Below are 17,443 nucleotides of genomic sequence, written 5' to 3'. Positions count from 1 at the left end.
TCACTTTAATAATTTGAGATAATGTTTGTATTACTTCCAGTACACAGACACACTTACACACACATACACACATACACACTCACACACACATGCTTTTAGAAGAAAGAAAATGCTCCTCCTAAGGAATCCTTATAATTCTATTGGAATTATTAACTAAAAGTATTTTAGTGTTTTGGGCAGCTATAAAATTTATTTATATATAGTGATATGATCTGTGTTTCTATCTAAAGCCCTTGAAGACAGGGAAAGGAAAAAGTCTTTTAGCTTCATATATCGAATACTTGAAAATCTATTTAATTTGTTTATTAAGCAAACAAGCAAAAAATAAGTAAATACAGAATGAAAATAAAGTTAAAATGTTAGCGTATTTCTTTTTGAACTCTTTATTCCACTGAAGAAGCGAACCTTTTAAACTAACTGTAGTTTGATTATTGAACAATTAAATAGCTGTGATTCCCTAATTTTCTACTCTAAAATGGCATTTTGATTGGATTTATAAAGGTATGTATCAACAGCACAATTTTCATACATTTAACATTTAAATGTGTAGTGAAGAATATTCTGGCAAAATTTAAAATATGTGCCTGTTTTCATGACCTGAAGGGATTTAAAGGTGGTAATATTTGCTATAATTTCACATTTTTGAATAATTCATATCCTCATTTTATATTATTATTTACTCTTAGTCAAGGGTTAGAGAACATTTTCACTCTTGTTTAAGTTAAGTAATGTTGGTATTTCATTGTAATATGAGATCAGTGGTCCTAGCATTTATTTTTACAGATCATATTATTTATTGGCATATCATTTAACTGCCTTCTTAACCATTTTGTCCCTTGGTTTTGAATCTTAATATTTTCCTTCATCAATGATCTTTAAGAATGATCTTTCAGCTTAAAAGAAACTAAACATAAGAAAGTTTCATTAATTTAAGAATGGGGCTGCTTTGGATTCACATTTCCTTGTTCAAGAAGTACATAATTTTTCATATTGATAACTTTGTATCCTCCTTTTTAAATATTACTAATGAACAGAAATAAACTTAGATAAAAATGGCATGACAAAAAACTATGACATTCACTTATTTCAAATCAAAGAAAATGAATGCAACATAAAGTGTTTAACTGAACACTGACAAGGTATTAAAAGTACAGCATTTAAAAACTGGTCATTTGTGCTGGGTTATAGATTATTTGTCCACCAGTTCAAACTCACATATGAAAACTCCATACTAAAAACCTCACAGTATTGGCTAGTAGTCCACGAAGGATTCATTAGCAATTTAATGAATATCATTCATTATTTATTAAATATTATGCATTACGTTGCTAATTCATTGTGAATGCATAACATTCACAATGAAAGAAAACATCTACCTGTTGCCATTGTTTTTAGCCTGTATTAGTATGAAAACTATAAAATATGTTTTTTTTTAAACCTTGCAGATAAATGTAGTTACTCAATAGTACCAGTACAGGGTAAAGATAAAGGATTAGGCTATTTCTATCTGTACTTATAAATACTTGTTAAAAATTGACTTCAGTAACTAGCCCTACCATTCTGGTTTAATAACCCAAGGTCACTAGTAAAGCTTTGTTAGCCACAAGTCTCCCTGGTACACTTAGGACTGGTCCTGACCTTAATAATTTATACATTTGCCCTTTTTAAAGTATTGTGTCTATGCTGGCATTTGTGTGAAGGTGCAGGTACGTTAGAAAGAACTTGAAACTTTAAAATATCCTGGAAATTTAGGAATCTCCAGGGTTCAATGTAAATTATTGTTCTTTCATCTGAGATGTTCTTGCCCATACATTTTGAGTGGTGAAATATCCTTCAGTAATACAAACAAAAGAGGAACAGTTATGACAATAGATGCTCTTTCTTTTTATTATGCTCACTTAGCAGACCATAAATCTGTCTGCCATCTTTATGTCAATTTTCTAATATTATTTATTTATTTTTAAAATCACTGTGATTCTTGAAGTACAACCCTGGAGCCACTGCCTTAAATACTCCAGGCTCTGCAGGAGGGAGGCACCAAGCTCTCAATAACACAGCACATTGTTTGGGAGAGGAAGGGAAGGGCAACTTTGAGTTCTCTGAAAACTCCTCATCTACCCTGAATATTAAGCATAAAGAGCCTCACTTATCTGAGAAGAGGGGAAAACTAGAGGTGGTGTAGAGTTCATATTGTGGGATTTTATACTAGCCATTATTCTTAGCTAACTGAGAGGGCCATCATCAGTTTATAAATGGTGGTTTTGACCTGAGGGCTTTTCAATAGCTGCTACAAAATAAATTTTTGTGGAGAAGACCAACATCAGTAAACCTCCAGGAAAGAGCTATATGCTGCTCTCAGAGGGCTGACCAGCAGAGTACACTTTACAGGTACAGCTGTAGAAGGATTTAAAAAGATTGGAAGGGTGATAGCAATGGGAGAGACCACCAGTTGACTCGTAACTATGGAAGTGCTAACAGTCTCCTGATACCAGGAACCATTGGTTAAAACAATATGCATTGTGGTTTAAAAGACAGGCTTTGAAGTTAGACAGAATAGAGAATAAATTCTGGTTTCACGACTTACCAGCTGGGAGGCCTTGAAAATGCCCTGTAACCTCCCTATGCTTCAGTATCTTGAGCTGTGATGTATGATAATATTAACCTCATATGATTGTTAATTAAACATATTCTGATTTTAGAATTAAATTAGCAAATGTGTATAACCTGCTTTGCACACCTGTTGTATACTAAGCTCTCAATAAATACTGGCAACTATGTTATATACATTTGTTAATTTTAAAAACTTCAGATATTGCATATGTGGCCTGGTGAGGTAGGGTTAAGGAAGAGCTCTTACTCTTTTGAGTTCTAAGAGTAGTGTATTGCTACATCTAAATCCCATATGGCAATATTGACTTAGTATATCAAAAAAGAAGTAGTCCATAAACAGCAAAAATTATTAATATCAGAAACAAATTAAATTCCTGCTTTTATCTTGGGATGACGTGTAATGAAATATAAAGAAGAGAGTTTTACCAGCTATATGCCTTTTGAAATGAGAAAATGTTTATTTTTAGTTAACTTTGTAATTATGAAAGAAGGCACAATCATTTAAAAAATCATGAGGCCTTGTTTGTGTAAGTTCCAAGGCTCCATTGACACTATCAATTGGAAAATGAGACATTAGCAAGACTCTAAGCTACAAACCTTCAATATGTGTCTAATGTTACATTTATCTTTACATTATCCTTGCAAATTCAACACTCACTCCATTGACTTCATGTGTTTCTATTAGTCTTCAATCAGGATAAGCTAGTGGGAGAAAGTGGCAGTTCTATATTCACCACTACTTAGATTTTAGTGTAGACATTTTATTTGACCTGATATTGAAGCATATGAAAAATATAGGTAAGTAATTGTAACACAGTGGTAAGGATTTGTGTGTCTAAACACATCTAAACATAGAAAAGGTACAGTAAAAATGCAGTATCCAAAACAAAACGTGATACACCTATATAGGGCACTTAACATGAATGGAGCTTGTAGGACTGAAATTTGCTCTAGGTGAGTCAATGAGTGAATGTGAAGGCCTAGGACATGACTGTACACTACTGTAGACTTTATAAACACTGAACACTTGGCGACACTAACTTTATAGCAACAATGTTTTCTTTCTTCAATAAAAAATTAACCTTAGCTTATTATATTTTACCTTATAAACTTTTAAATTTCTTTGTAACTTTTTGACATTTTGTGATAACACTTAGCTGAAAATACAAATAGATTGTACAACTGTAAAAAAATATATTCTTTGTTTGCATTCTTATTCTGTAAACCCTATTTTAGGATTTGTTTATATTTTTTATTTTTTAAGCTTTTTATTACAAATAAACACACAAACATACACATTAGCCTTGGCCTACACAGGATCATCAATATTCACTGTCTTTCTCCTCCACATATTGTCCCACTGCAAAATCTTCAGGGCCAATAGCAGCATGAAGCTGCCATCTCCTATGATAACAGTGCTTTCTTTTGGAATAGCCCGTGAAGGACATGCTTGAAGCTGTTTTACTGTTTTTTGTTTTTTTTTTTTATAAGTAGAAGGAGTACACTGTGACGTAATGTTAAAAATTATAGTATGGTAAATACAGAAACCACTAACAGCCATTTACTATCATGTATTATGTAATGTAAATAGTTGCATGTTCTGTACATTAATATAACTGGCAGTGCAGTAACATTGTTTACACCAGCATCATCATAAACATATGAGTAATTCATTGTGCTACAATGTTACCACAGCCAGGACTTCACTAGGCATTTTAGCTCCGTTTTATATCTGGTCCATCATTGACTGAAATGTTGTTATGCAGCACATGACTATATTTCAAAGCCCATTAAGAATTAGAACCCAGTTCTGTCTGTATCAGTTAGGGTCCACTTAGCAGATAGAAACTACATAGTAATTTAAGCAGGAAAAGTCTAATATAGTAGTTATTAACTATGACAGAGATTGGAGTAAATGTGATTTTCTACTAAGGGGTAAAATAACTCTAATAATTGACAAGAGCAGATATAGGGACCCCTTGGTCTGAGGCAGAGCACCTGAGGAAGGAACAAATGTTTACAAAGGCCACCCATGGGGAGTCAGTGACTGGTGGAGTACACTGAGCTGGCATTCTAGTGGTACTCATGGAGAAGCTATTCTGGAGATCTGGGGCAAACTCTCTGTAGGGTGATGTCACATTGTGGAACTCAATGGGAAGCCATTCATAGGAAGGTGCTGCACTGGTGGAACTATCTAGGAAGCGCCCAGTGATGGGAGGAGGGGAGTGCCCTCTGAGATGCCAGAGAAGTTTCAGGAGCCTTCTGAGAGATGCACCAGATCCAGAAAGAACTCATTCATCCTCTAGTTCTCTCCATTGCCCAATTTGTTTTATACTTAAAATCATGCCATATTGCAAGAAAGAAGTGTTTTAGCCTCACAAGCAGGACAGTGAAGGATGGATTTGGATCTGTGAGGCAATAGATGGATACCTGGCACACTGCTCGCCATCAAATCATGTCATATGGCCTTATATTCACTTTGCCAGAAAATATGACATGTAACAAAATAAAGGAGACTAAGAGGAAAGGAGGGAAATATATGTAATCGGGTTATAAGTGGAGATTTACATTAGTGTCTCTTTTCTTTAAAATGTTTCTAGGCAGAATCACTTAAGTCCTCAGGAGACTGCTTTGTTGAATTTTAGGACCCTGGCTTATCAACCAAAAACTAGAATTACAAACTGGAGGCCCAATGGGCATACCAGAGATTTTTCACTGTGCAATTTAAATTATTGTTTAATTCCAGTTTTCTCAGCTACTAGTTAATACAGGTCATGTTCAGCTGACAAAGATTCATTTGCAAATAAGAGTTTCCTTAGGTATCTGAAGCCCACTTGCATCATTTATAGACTGTGAAATGTAGGCAAGTTATTTAACTTCTCTGGGTCTCAGTTTGTACATGTAAAAGGAAATAATAATAGAACTTACCTTACAGGTATGTTACGAAAATTAAATATGTTAATATTTTAAAGCACTAGGAATAATCCTTTGCACATAATATGTGCTATACAAATGTTTGCCAGATAAAAATAATTCAGTCACAGCAATATGCATTTTATATTTTCTTAAAAACCATAGCCTAGGAATATTAATTATTTTAGTAGTTCCAATATATGGAACTCTATATTTACTCAACGTTTTTGTCAGATTAGTCTGATTCCATTGTTTAATAGAAATTAAAAGTAAGAATATATGGTTATGTTATAGAATCTATAACATGAATGCTGTTCGTTGGGTATCTTATTTTTTTTCACAGCCTTAACAATACTGCTTCAAGACGATAGTGGTTTAAGATGGTATTAGTAAAGCCCTTACTCCTTAGTTTTTGCTTGGAATTAACAAGAAGATTTTTGGTAAAGTAACTTTGACTAAAAAAAAGACATGTTTTCAGTGTGACCTGTTGTATCCAAATGTTAGTTTTTAATTTGCATCCCTTAAAAGAAGCAAGTATGACACTCTGTAAAATGTCTAAAATTTTATATATTTTTATCTTTTCTTTATAGATGGCAAAGAAAAATATTCTGAACTAATCAAAAAGTCCAAAGCAATTGAAATGCTATTTACACTCTATCCTCCTGAAGGTGCACATGTGCCTGACAGTACACTACTCAAGTCAACTTGGTTGAGACCCATAGTAAATGGGGAAGAAGGTTATAGATATATAGGTAAGATATTGAACCTTATTTTTTATTGTAAAGAAGAAGTGATACCTTATCATATTAAATATATAACTATATTCATCACTTAGATGATGTGGGATGATACATAGATCTTATAGAATGTTCTCTTTACTTCTTAGATACTCTGCCTGCAATTTAAAAAGGGACTATTTTATGCTTTGGTGCCTCCACTAGAATAGTGGAACTACATTGTGCCTGTCTATTCACTAGTTGATGGAAATTTGGGTTGTTTTCACTTTTGCGTTACTACCAGTGAAGCTGCTATGAACGTTCATGTTCAGGACTATGTTTAGACATGTATTTGCATTTCTGTTGGCTAACCTGTTTTCCAGTCATTATAACATTTCATATTACCACCCACTACAGAGATATGAGAGTTGCATTTGTTCCACAGCTCTATCAACAGTTGGTACAATCAGTCTTTCTAATTTTAGCCAATCTAATAGATGTATATTGGTAGCTTTTTGTGGTTTTAACTTGCATTTCTCTAGTAAATCATGTTATTTTGCCTCTTTTCATGTATTTGCTATTTGTATGTCTTTGTTGAAGTGTCTATTCAAAACTTTTGATCATTTTCATATTATTTAGTAATGTTTATTAAGTTTTGAGACTCCTTTAGATATTCTGAATACAAATAATTTAACCTATATATGCTTTGTTAATATTTTCTCCCAGTGTATGGTTTGTCTTTTCTGTCTTTTAATAGTATCTTTTGAAGAGCAGAAGTTTTCAATTTTGATAAAGTACAATTTACTATGTGTTTCTTTATTGCATGCTTTTGCTGCCATATCCAATAAGCGTTGGCCTGGATTGTAGCAACAAGGTTTTCTTCTATAAATTTTATAGTTTTAGATTTATATTTCAGTGTGTGGTTGATTTGGGGTTAATTTTTATATATGGCTCAAGATATAAATTGAACTTCTTTTTTAATACTTTGATATCACAAACTTTCCAACAGTATTTGTTGAAAAGACTATTTTTCTATAAATTAACTTCGCAGTTTTGCAAAACCAAATAGTCAAAGAAGATATATAGATAGCAAATGAGCACATGAAAAGATGATCAACATCATTAGTCATCAGGGAAATGCAAATTTAAACTACAGTGAAATACTACTTCTCACTTATTAGAAAGGCTAAAATAATTTTTTAATCTAATGATACCAAACAAGGAGGTGGAATACCTCAAACACTCACACATTACTGGTGGAGATGCAAAATAATACAGCCACTTTGAAAATATTTTGATACTTTCTTATAAATTAAATATATTCTAATCATAAAGCCTAGTCATTCTATTCCTAGGTAATTACCCAAAATAAAAGAAAACATTTATTTACACAAAGCATATATATATATATATATGCAATATATATAAAAAGGCAATATATACAATATATTATATATGTAACATATATATGTACACACACATACATATATATATATATAATCAACATTATTCAAAGTTGCCAAAAGCTGGAAACAACACAGCTGTTCTTCAACTGGTGAATGAATAAACAAAATTTGGTTCATCCATAAAAATTTGGTTCAGCAGATTTGGAGGAGTGAACTATTGATACACACAACATGGATGAATTTCAAATGCATCATATTAAGTGAAAGAAGCCAGAGTCAAAGGCTATGGTATGATTCCATTTAAGTGGCACTTTGGAAAAAGCAAACCTGTAGGAACAAAGGTCAGGCCTGTGATTGCTAGGGCTTAAATTTGATGCTAGTGTTTTACTACAAAGAGGCAGCATGAGGGAGTTCTTAGGGTGATGGAACCATTCTGTATCTTGATTATGATAGTGATGACATAATTATAAATAAGTCAAAACCCATAGAATTGTACACCAAAAGGAATGAAGTTTACTATAAGTAAAATGTTTTAAAATAAACACAAAATTAGAAGAGAAGCATTTATATAAATGGCCAAAAAGTCCATAAGAAGTTGTGTACCATCATTAGTCATAGGAAAATGTGAATTAAACCACAGTGAGATATCACTATATATCTACAAAAATGGCTAAAGTTAAAAAGACTGGCCATATCAAGTGTCAGCAGGGATGAGCAGCAACTGGAACATTAATATCATGCTAGTACAAATATAAAATGGTAAATACACTTTGCAAAATATTTTGCATTTATTTATCTATTTTCTTTTCTTCTTTTTTTTTGAGAGAGAATCTCACTTTGTAGCCCAGACTGTAGTGCAGTGGCACAATCTTGGTTCACTGCAACCTCTGTCTCCCAGGTTCAAGTGATTCTTGTGTCTCAGCCACCCAAGAAGCTGAGATTACAGGTGCCCAACACCACACCCAGCTAATTTTTGTAATTTTTTTTAGTAGAGTTGGGGTTTTACCATGTTGATCAGGCTAGTCTCAAACTCCTGACCTCAAGTGATCTGCCCGCCTCAGCCTCCTAAAGTGCTGGAATTACAGGCATGAGCTACTGCGCCTGGTCAATTTTTTATAAAATTAAACATACATCTGCCATACAACCAGGCATTACACTTCTACATATTTATCCCAAAGAAGAGAAAGTATATGTCTATTCAAAAACTTGTATATGAATATTCATAAAACTTTTTTGTAAAAGACTCAAACTAATAGAAACAACTCAAATAACTACCTACAGATGAATGGATAAACATATTGTGATATATCCATGTAGAATACTCAGCAGTATAAAAGAAAAACCTGGATACCTTTGATACGTATAACAACATGGCTGAATCTCAAAATAAGTATGCGAGTGAAAGAGGCCAGACAATAAAGAGTACATACTATATGATTCCATTTATGTAAAATACTAGAAAATGCAAACTGATTAGTGACAAAAACAAATCTGTGGCTACCTGGGAATGGGGATTGGAAGTAGAAGTGAGAGGTGATGGGTTAAAAAATTTGAGAGTGATGGAAATATTTATCATCTTGATTGTGGTTATCATTTCATGGATGTACAAAGTAAAAAGTTATTAAATAGTGCACTTTAGGCAGTTTATTGTATATATTTTATGCCTCAATAAATCTATAAAAAGAAAGTTAAAAATATAAATATTAAAGAACCAAGGTAGGGAAGCTTTTATTTTGGTAGTATTTTTAAAAGATGTTTCCTCTTGAAGCTTTAAAACTTGCATTTTAAAACTTACTTAAAGAGAGTCACAAATTCAGTGTAATATTACTGGGCTGGTGCATACAAAGGCATATTTAAGTGCTCAGTTCTATAATAGCCAAGAGGAAGAAGAGAGAATGAAAAGGAAGGAAAATTATGAAAAAGAATAACTTAAGTTGAAAGTTTTGGGTTTAATAAGATGAATTAAGAACCTGACTGCTATTTATTTTCTCTGCAATTTTCCACCTGAAATTATCGGAAGGTGACCTATACCTATTTGTGTTTGTTGTTTAGAGCCTATTTGCAAACACTTTGTTAAAATAAACAAAAGGAAATATGCAAGTGGCATTATGTTGTTATTTTCAAACTCTGTCTTCCAAGCTTTTTGCTGATTTTTTTCTTTTTCTTTGGGTAAGTGACCAGAGCCTTGAATCTTTTTGAATTACATGGTTATTAAATTGACTGACAAGAGATTTGCAACAATTGTCTTCAAAAAGATTAGTCTATTACAGAAGTGCTTCCTAAAACTGAGTAACTCCTGAACTATAAACATTTTAGGGAAGAAAGCTCTGGGAATTTATTATGTGTTCCAACATTAATACTCTACAATGTAGGTATTCCTGTTTATTGATTTCACTGTGTAAATTCGGAGATCTATCAACAGCAAGAACCAAGGAATAAATAGAGTTACGAATGCTCCGTAAATGGCTTGGGTTGCTAACAAATTGCCTAGTATTAGGACCATACATTCTCTAAAAATACCTGGTACATCCATATTTTTATTCCCATATTTCCTAGAATAGTGGCTTGATTGTAACTGGAATGCTGCATAAGTCATAATTTCAACTTGCTAATAGGCACAAAGAATTTCTTCTAGATTATAATTTTATAATCTTAGACCAAGTAAAAAACAAGTCTTTAATTTTTTTCCAGGAATATATGACTTGTCATACTTATTTTTGGAAAGGCTATTTTGGAAAGTTAGTCTTTTAACTTATTTTCGGTTGTCTTTCCTTATGCACTGTCTGTCCTCAAGTTCCCCAACCCTCTGGACTGTCACAAATATGCTCAACTTGTTTCTCTCCTTCGTTAAGCTTTTGTGACTTTGGCAAATTTTTAACCTTGAAGCTGTAGATTATATTAAGGAGCATTTTAGGCCTATAATTCTTGGAATTCTAATGGAGATACCTTGAAGTGGTGGATTAGCTATTATCTTTCAAGAAAATCACTTAGGGAATACAAATGAATGATCAAATTACTTTCCCAAACCAATGGTCCATTTTAACTGAAATGGTATTATTGTATTACTGTCAAGTTTCTCATTAGTTCAGATGCTGAGTAATATCAACGACCTCTAGTTCTACTTCTTTTTCATATCATTTCCAGCACTTCATATAATACATTTTACTTTCCCTTATAATACGTGGTTATTTAAATTACGTGATTAATACTAGAACCTGATTTCTTGGCCTAATTACTGTTTTTTTCCCATTAAAAAAGTACAAGGTATTTTTTATGCAATTCAGTTTGCTTCACTGTCTTTAGTCAAGACTTGATATACATTTGCTAAATTAGAATCTATCTTAGCTTTAAAGATTCCAGCAATTAGACAATCATCCTTGACAGTTAAGGCTGATTTTTGGTGATCTTCTTTAAGAATTTTCTACTTTGTAACATAAGACTTTCTTGTATATCCTTTATTGCAGTTGAAACTTATTCACTAACAACAAAATAAAGGCTATGGGTAGATTATTATGACTCTCTGTTTTCTAAAATAGGCCATTTAATGTATTCTTCAGAATCCCTCCTAATCCTTGATCCCTTTTGGCACTTCTCTCTGAACATTTTTCCAATTTTCTCATTTCTTTTAAGGGATGAAGCTCAGAATACATGATAATCCAATACATGTTTGATTTATTGTGAATATAATCTTAGCCACTACTAGTTCTGCTTATATTTTTGCACTTTTTAAAGGCTTTTAAAAATACGCATCCCAGAATTTACTTGGATTTCTACCCGTATTTTTTAATCTAATTTTTTGTCATATTTTCTTGTAACTATTTGATGAGTATATGATTTATTTTGCTTTCTTAAATTTGCTATCCTGGTCAAAAACTAAGCTTAATTTTGAGCCTATTCTTTGAGGTATTCTGTAGGATTAATTACGGTAAAAAACTTACATTATCATTTGAAAGAAGCTCTATATATTTTATATCATTTATATCTGCTCAAGTATACAAAATGGCCTATTCTATTTTGGATACATTTAAATGCACTATGTTTAGGTCAATGTCGTGCTTTGCCTGTAGAGTATCTGCTTGCTCGAGATGAATAATATAGTCACTGAAAAATATATTTTATACCAAATAGGATTTGAAAAGTTGTTTGGGTATATACCCATTCATCCCTTATTTTATCCACTATACACTGCCATCAGCCTCCAATGTCATGTTCTCTAAAGTCCTTTTGATTTTCTTTGGTAGTGGCAAATGGATGTGAATGTGTTTTCATGGTAATTGTAATTGTTGATGGGAGAAATGTTTTATGTTCACATGGTTGAGTTGGTTCAAACTTTCAACACTTGCTGTACTTACATGAATCATCCAAGAGTAAGATAAAAACTATTGCAATATTGTATCTGGCTAAAGTTTTTGACTATATTCAAGTTACAAAAAATGTATTAGGGTGATGAATTAGGTCTTTCTCATTTAGTGAAATGGTTGTGTTCTATGTGAATTCCATTTTCCCTTAAACTTCAATGATAAAATCAGAGATGTGTCTCCTACCTCCCAAGCCCAACTTCAACAAGCATGTTGGAAACATTTGAGTAAGAAAATATTAAGATGGCACCAGGTCTGTTAGATAAAGAAAATGTGAGTTGTACATTTACAACAATCCACCACTCAATACTGCTTAACTTTGTGAGGTGAAATTTGGAAGATTAATATTTCATTATGATTTCTGCATCTATTTATTTAACAAGTATTAACTGAGTGTCTACTATATGCTTGGCAATAAAGATTGAGAAATAACTTAGGCTTAATACCTGCCATAGAAGTGTTCACATTCTAGCAGATATAAAGCAACATCAGAGTTTTGGCTGCAGTAGGTGCAGTGAACACTGTTGTTGGTTCCTGGGTCAAATAGAATGCTTTCAAATGAGGAACTTCAAAAAATCTAGGAAGAACATCTAGAAATTTAAAAAAAGGATGACACTAACACTGAGTATCTGAAATAAAACCCATGAATCTGAATTTACTATCTATTTAAAGAAGGGGGCATTATACTGGTTAAGCATGGTCTCTGAGCAAAGCAGGCTGTTGATCTTATATAGGGTTTTCAGGAAGAGTGGTAGCCAGTCTCCAAGATGGCTCCAAGGATGTGGTTCCTGGTTCATGCTTGTGTGTATTTTCCTTCATAGTGTGTCAGGTGTTACCAATAGAATATAGCAGGTACTTCACTTCTGAGTCCAGATCATAAAAGAGAGTCTGGCTTCTTCCTTGCTCTCCCTTGGGTAAGTTGCTCTGAGGAAAGCTAGCTGCCATGTCATGAGGACACTCCAGCAGCCCTTAGAGAGGTGTATGTGGTGATGAACTGAGACCTTCTGCCTACACAAATGAGGCACTGAGTTCTATGTGAGTAATACAATGTGGAAATGGAGCCTCCAGTTCAATCCTTCAGATGACTGCAGCTCTAGTGAGAGCTTGAAGGCAGTCTTATGATAGGCCCTGAGCCTGAACCACCTAGTAAAGCTACCCAGATTCCTAACTCTCAGAAATGGTGTGAGATAAATTTTTGTTGTTTTATGCCTCTAGTTTGGGGGTAATTTGTTACACAGCAGTAGATAACTAATATAGAAAGCATGTAGGTCAGTGATTAATGGCTTTTAGCAGTGAAAGTAAAATGACACTGGATGCTGAGTGTGGTTAAACAGGAAAGACTGAGTTGCTGATTGGCTTTCAGAAATGTGTTACTAGAATAAGACTTTTGTTCAGTGGTCAACTTTGAAAACCAGGAACTCCCGCTGACTGGCTGGCTTTCAGAAGTGTGTTTACTAAGTTTAGCTGTCACTGGTTGATATTTAAAACTGGTTCTGAGAGTTTCTTATCACCATGATTATAGAAATATAATGGATTAATTAAATAGGTTCAAAACAAGTTCTTGTTTTAACTTGTTACCATGGCTGTAGAACTCTTAGAATATTCTTAGGAGTGTGGGGAAATGTTACACTCAAGAAACAGGGCATAAAGAAAAACAATAGGGATTGCATGTTAGTTGATGTAATAGAAGCAATTAAGTATAATGCCTAGGAAAACAGAATGAGTACATCTGGCAGTATAAAATATACACATAGATAGATCTTGAAGTAATATTTAATAGTTATAAAATAAATCTATATAATGTTTTGAAACTGAAATCTATTATGACTCGAGTTTTTTGAGCAAGGGGTAAACACGGTTGGACAGCTTCACAGTTCCTTGTATCTACTATAATTGTTGTGAAGGTTAATTTTGTCAACTTGACTGGGCTTAGGGATGCCCAGATGGCTGGTAATTTTATTTCTGGGTGACAGTGTTTCTGGACGAGTTTAGCATTTAAATCAGTAGGCTAGGTAAAGAAGATTTCCCTCATTGATGCAGGTGGTCATCATCTAATCTGTTGAGGATTTAAATAGAAAAAAAAGGTGGAGGAAGGGCAAATTTCCTATCTACTTGAGTTAGGACATCCATCTTCTCCTGCCTTGGACATCAGTGCTCCTGGTTCTTGGACTTTTGGACTGGAACCAGGACTTACACCAACCCCCAAGATCCTAGTCCTTTGGACTCAGACTGAGACTTATACCATTGGCTCCCCTAGTTCTCAGACCTTTGGGTTTGGACCATCAGCTTCTCTGGGATACTAGGTTACAGATAGCAGACTGTGGGACTTCTTGGTCTTTGCAATGGCATGAGCTAGTCCTTCATAATCAATTTCTTCATGTATATCTCTATATAGCCTATTGGATCTGTTCCTCTGGAAATCCCTGATGGATACAATTACCATGATGACAAAATTGTATAATTACTGTAAAGTTAATATTTATTCACTTTATACTCTTATAAGACTCAGAGCTATACATTTTATGTGCATTTTCTCATGTTATCTTCATAATCTATATGATAGAAGCTATTATCAAGCTCATTTTACAGAGAGACATATTATTTCCTAAAGAGGTTAAGTAACTTGCTTGAAGTCATGCAGCTACTGAATGGTACAATCAGGATTTCATTCTAACTATAGAGCAAACATTTCCACATTAAACTGCAAGAAATATGCTTTGTTTTGATGGAGATGATACTGAATCATCAAGAGGCTATTAAATTATAATCAGTATATTCTTATAGAATTTAGTGAGATGTGTAAAATAATCATAAGAAAATAATGCGTATGGATTTATTTACAAGGATGATAATTACAGCATTGTAGTGAAAAGAAATGTTGAAACAATGCAAATGTCCAGCAATAGGGGAATAGTTAAATAAATTATGATTCATAAAGAAGATGGAATTCCATTTGACCATTACAATTATGTTATTGAATATTTATAGTAAAATATGAAAAATAAATTTTAATGAAAAAAGATCACAGAATGGTATATCGTGTATAATAGACTCATATAGTTACATAAAATGAGTTAAGGATATATAAACTTTAATATCTAGATTTTGTGAATCCAGTGGACTTTATTTACTGTTTAATATAACAGAAGTTTCTAATTTTTCTGCATATTCTACACATTTTGATGCACATTCATTTTTTAATATAATAAAAGATTGACACTTAAAAATATTATTCTGAACTTCCATATGTTATGCCATATTCCTCAATTTAAAATTAAGCTTTATATATTTTTATATTGTTCTTTGTTGATAAATATACATTTATCTTATTTATTTTGATTTTGCTGTTAAACTATGACAAAAAGAATATGTTTACATCAAAGTAAAATATAGCCTTTCAATGAAAAGGAGAAATGAGGCCATTTTTTATGTCATATTTCAAAACTATTTAAAAATAGTTTTACATTTTAAAATACATGTGAAATATATAATATTTATTTGAGAAATCTCTGATAGTTCTATAAGATTTTGAGAAACATTCTGCTTATTTATCCTTATTCCCCACTGTAATTCTCAGCCCATAGTAGGTATTTGTGCATAAACTATTTAATGTGTACATGAAGGATTACTATAGCAGCTAAGCTATGTTTTCAAACTAAGGATAAATACATTTTTATCATTTATATATTGAAATTATTTGCTCTCTCTGGGTTCATTCAAAGATTGCTATAACATATGGCTGTAAAGTATGGCAGTTCTTTAACATTTAAATTTTTTATTTAATAAATAAAATATAAATTTACCATTGGGAGGCAAAAATCCAAGGTGAGATAAGAGTGTTATTCAGTCACTCCACAAATATTTATCAAGTGTCTGTATTCAATACCCTATGATAGACATGAGGAGGATTCAAAAGTAAATAAAACATCTTCCCTCTCATGTATTGGTTTAGACTGGGTAAAAGATACATATAAATAATTAACCACAATAAAAGATAGAAAGTGATGAGTGATGTAAAACAAGCACACAGTGAGTGCTCCGTTGTTCTGCTAAGCAATGTTGAGAGGAAAGGTAAAGAAAACACTTTGCAAGAGAGAGGAGCATGGAGGCTGCCAACATCTTTGGAGAACAGTAAGGGCTTCTTTAACATTATTCAAAGCTCACAGAAAGAGTCCACTCAACTGAGACTGATACAGTTTTGCTCTATGTCCCCACCCAAATATCATCTCGAATTGTAACCCCCAAGTGTCGTGGGAGGAACCTGTAATCTCTACTTGTCCAGGGAGGGAGGTGATTGGATCATAAGGGAGGTTTCCCCCATGCAGTTCTCATGATAGTGTGTGAGTTCTCACGAGATCTGAGGGCTTTGTAAGTGGCTGTTTCCCCTGCTCTTTACTCTCCTGCTGCCTTGTGAAGAAGGTGCCTGCTTCCCCTTCCACCAGTTGTAAGTTTCCTGAGGCCTCCCCAGCCATGTGGAACTGTGAGTCAATTAAACCTCTTTCGTTTATAAATTACCCAGCCTCAAGGAAGTTCTTTATACTAGTGTAAAAATTGACCAATACAGAGACATTCCAAGTTGGCATAACCAGCCCTTCTAAAATAATAATAATGAAAAATAATGCATTTGTTTACTAGGATTAAACACTATTTCATTATACAGTGATCAACTATAATGTCCTATGCATCAATATTTTTATGTATAAATTTAAAGTGGATTGCAAAAAATTTGTAAAATTGCAAACCAAGCACTTAGTCTCTAATATAACCACTTTTTATTATTTTGTCATAGTTTTGTCCACGATTTTATAAAACTATTTATAACTATAGAATATTTACACCTTGAGTGGGATATTATGCCAACTTCCTTTTGATGTTTACAGAGAGCCAGTTAGGAGGTATTAGAAGAATATTTGAATTGAGGAGCTGAGGGCACAGAGGCTAAGTGGCTTGTTCATGATCATGTCCTTAATTTTAACTGCTTTGAGGATTCAAATTCAGGGTTACATTAGGTCCATACTCCACCCCCTTCATGCACACATGCGCGTGCACGCACACATACACATGCAGAGTCTCCCAAACTTCCTGGCTTTTTATGAAAAGTAATTTCTCTGGGCAAAGTAAACATAACATTTGTCTATTTATTAGTCTTTATTTTTCTCTTTGTTTTCCTGAAGCTTAAAAATAGGTTGTTGGTTTTGCCCTTTGAATATTTTCTGAAGGAAAATCTGAAAGAAATACTGCCCGTTCCCCCTATTGCTTTCTTGGGAGTAGAGGTGAGTCAAAGGCCTTGGACTAAGGTACCCTAGCCTTGTAAACTTGTTGCCTGTGGACATGTTGAGTACCAACTTTTTGGAAAGCTCTGATCATGCATTTTTGGCCCCTCAAATCTTGCTTTGTATGCCTATTTTAAGCTCAATTCCTTTACTTTTCCAACTATACA

At 33.3% G+C, this 17,443-nt stretch overlaps 1 protein-coding gene across 2 annotated transcripts in view; it reads left to right on the top strand.

Annotated features, from left to right (window-relative positions):
* The window catches only part of IQCM (IQ motif containing M), a 489,167-nt gene that overhangs the window by 400,203 nt on the left and 71,521 nt on the right, over positions 1-17,443 (top strand). For both annotated transcript variants that reach the window (XM_054554570.1, XM_054554569.1), the window contains one exon: positions 6,114-6,275. In XM_054554570.1, the coding sequence (XP_054410545.1) occupies positions 6,114-6,275 (162 nt within the window). The remainder of the gene's footprint in view (positions 1-6,113; positions 6,276-17,443) is intronic.

The sequence above is a fragment of the Pongo abelii genome, chromosome 3 (assembly GCF_028885655.2).
Source record: "Pongo abelii isolate AG06213 chromosome 3, NHGRI_mPonAbe1-v2.0_pri, whole genome shotgun sequence".
Classification (NCBI taxonomy): Eukaryota; Metazoa; Chordata; class Mammalia; order Primates; family Hominidae; genus Pongo; species Pongo abelii.
This window is presented reverse-complemented; position numbering and strand designations above follow the sequence as displayed.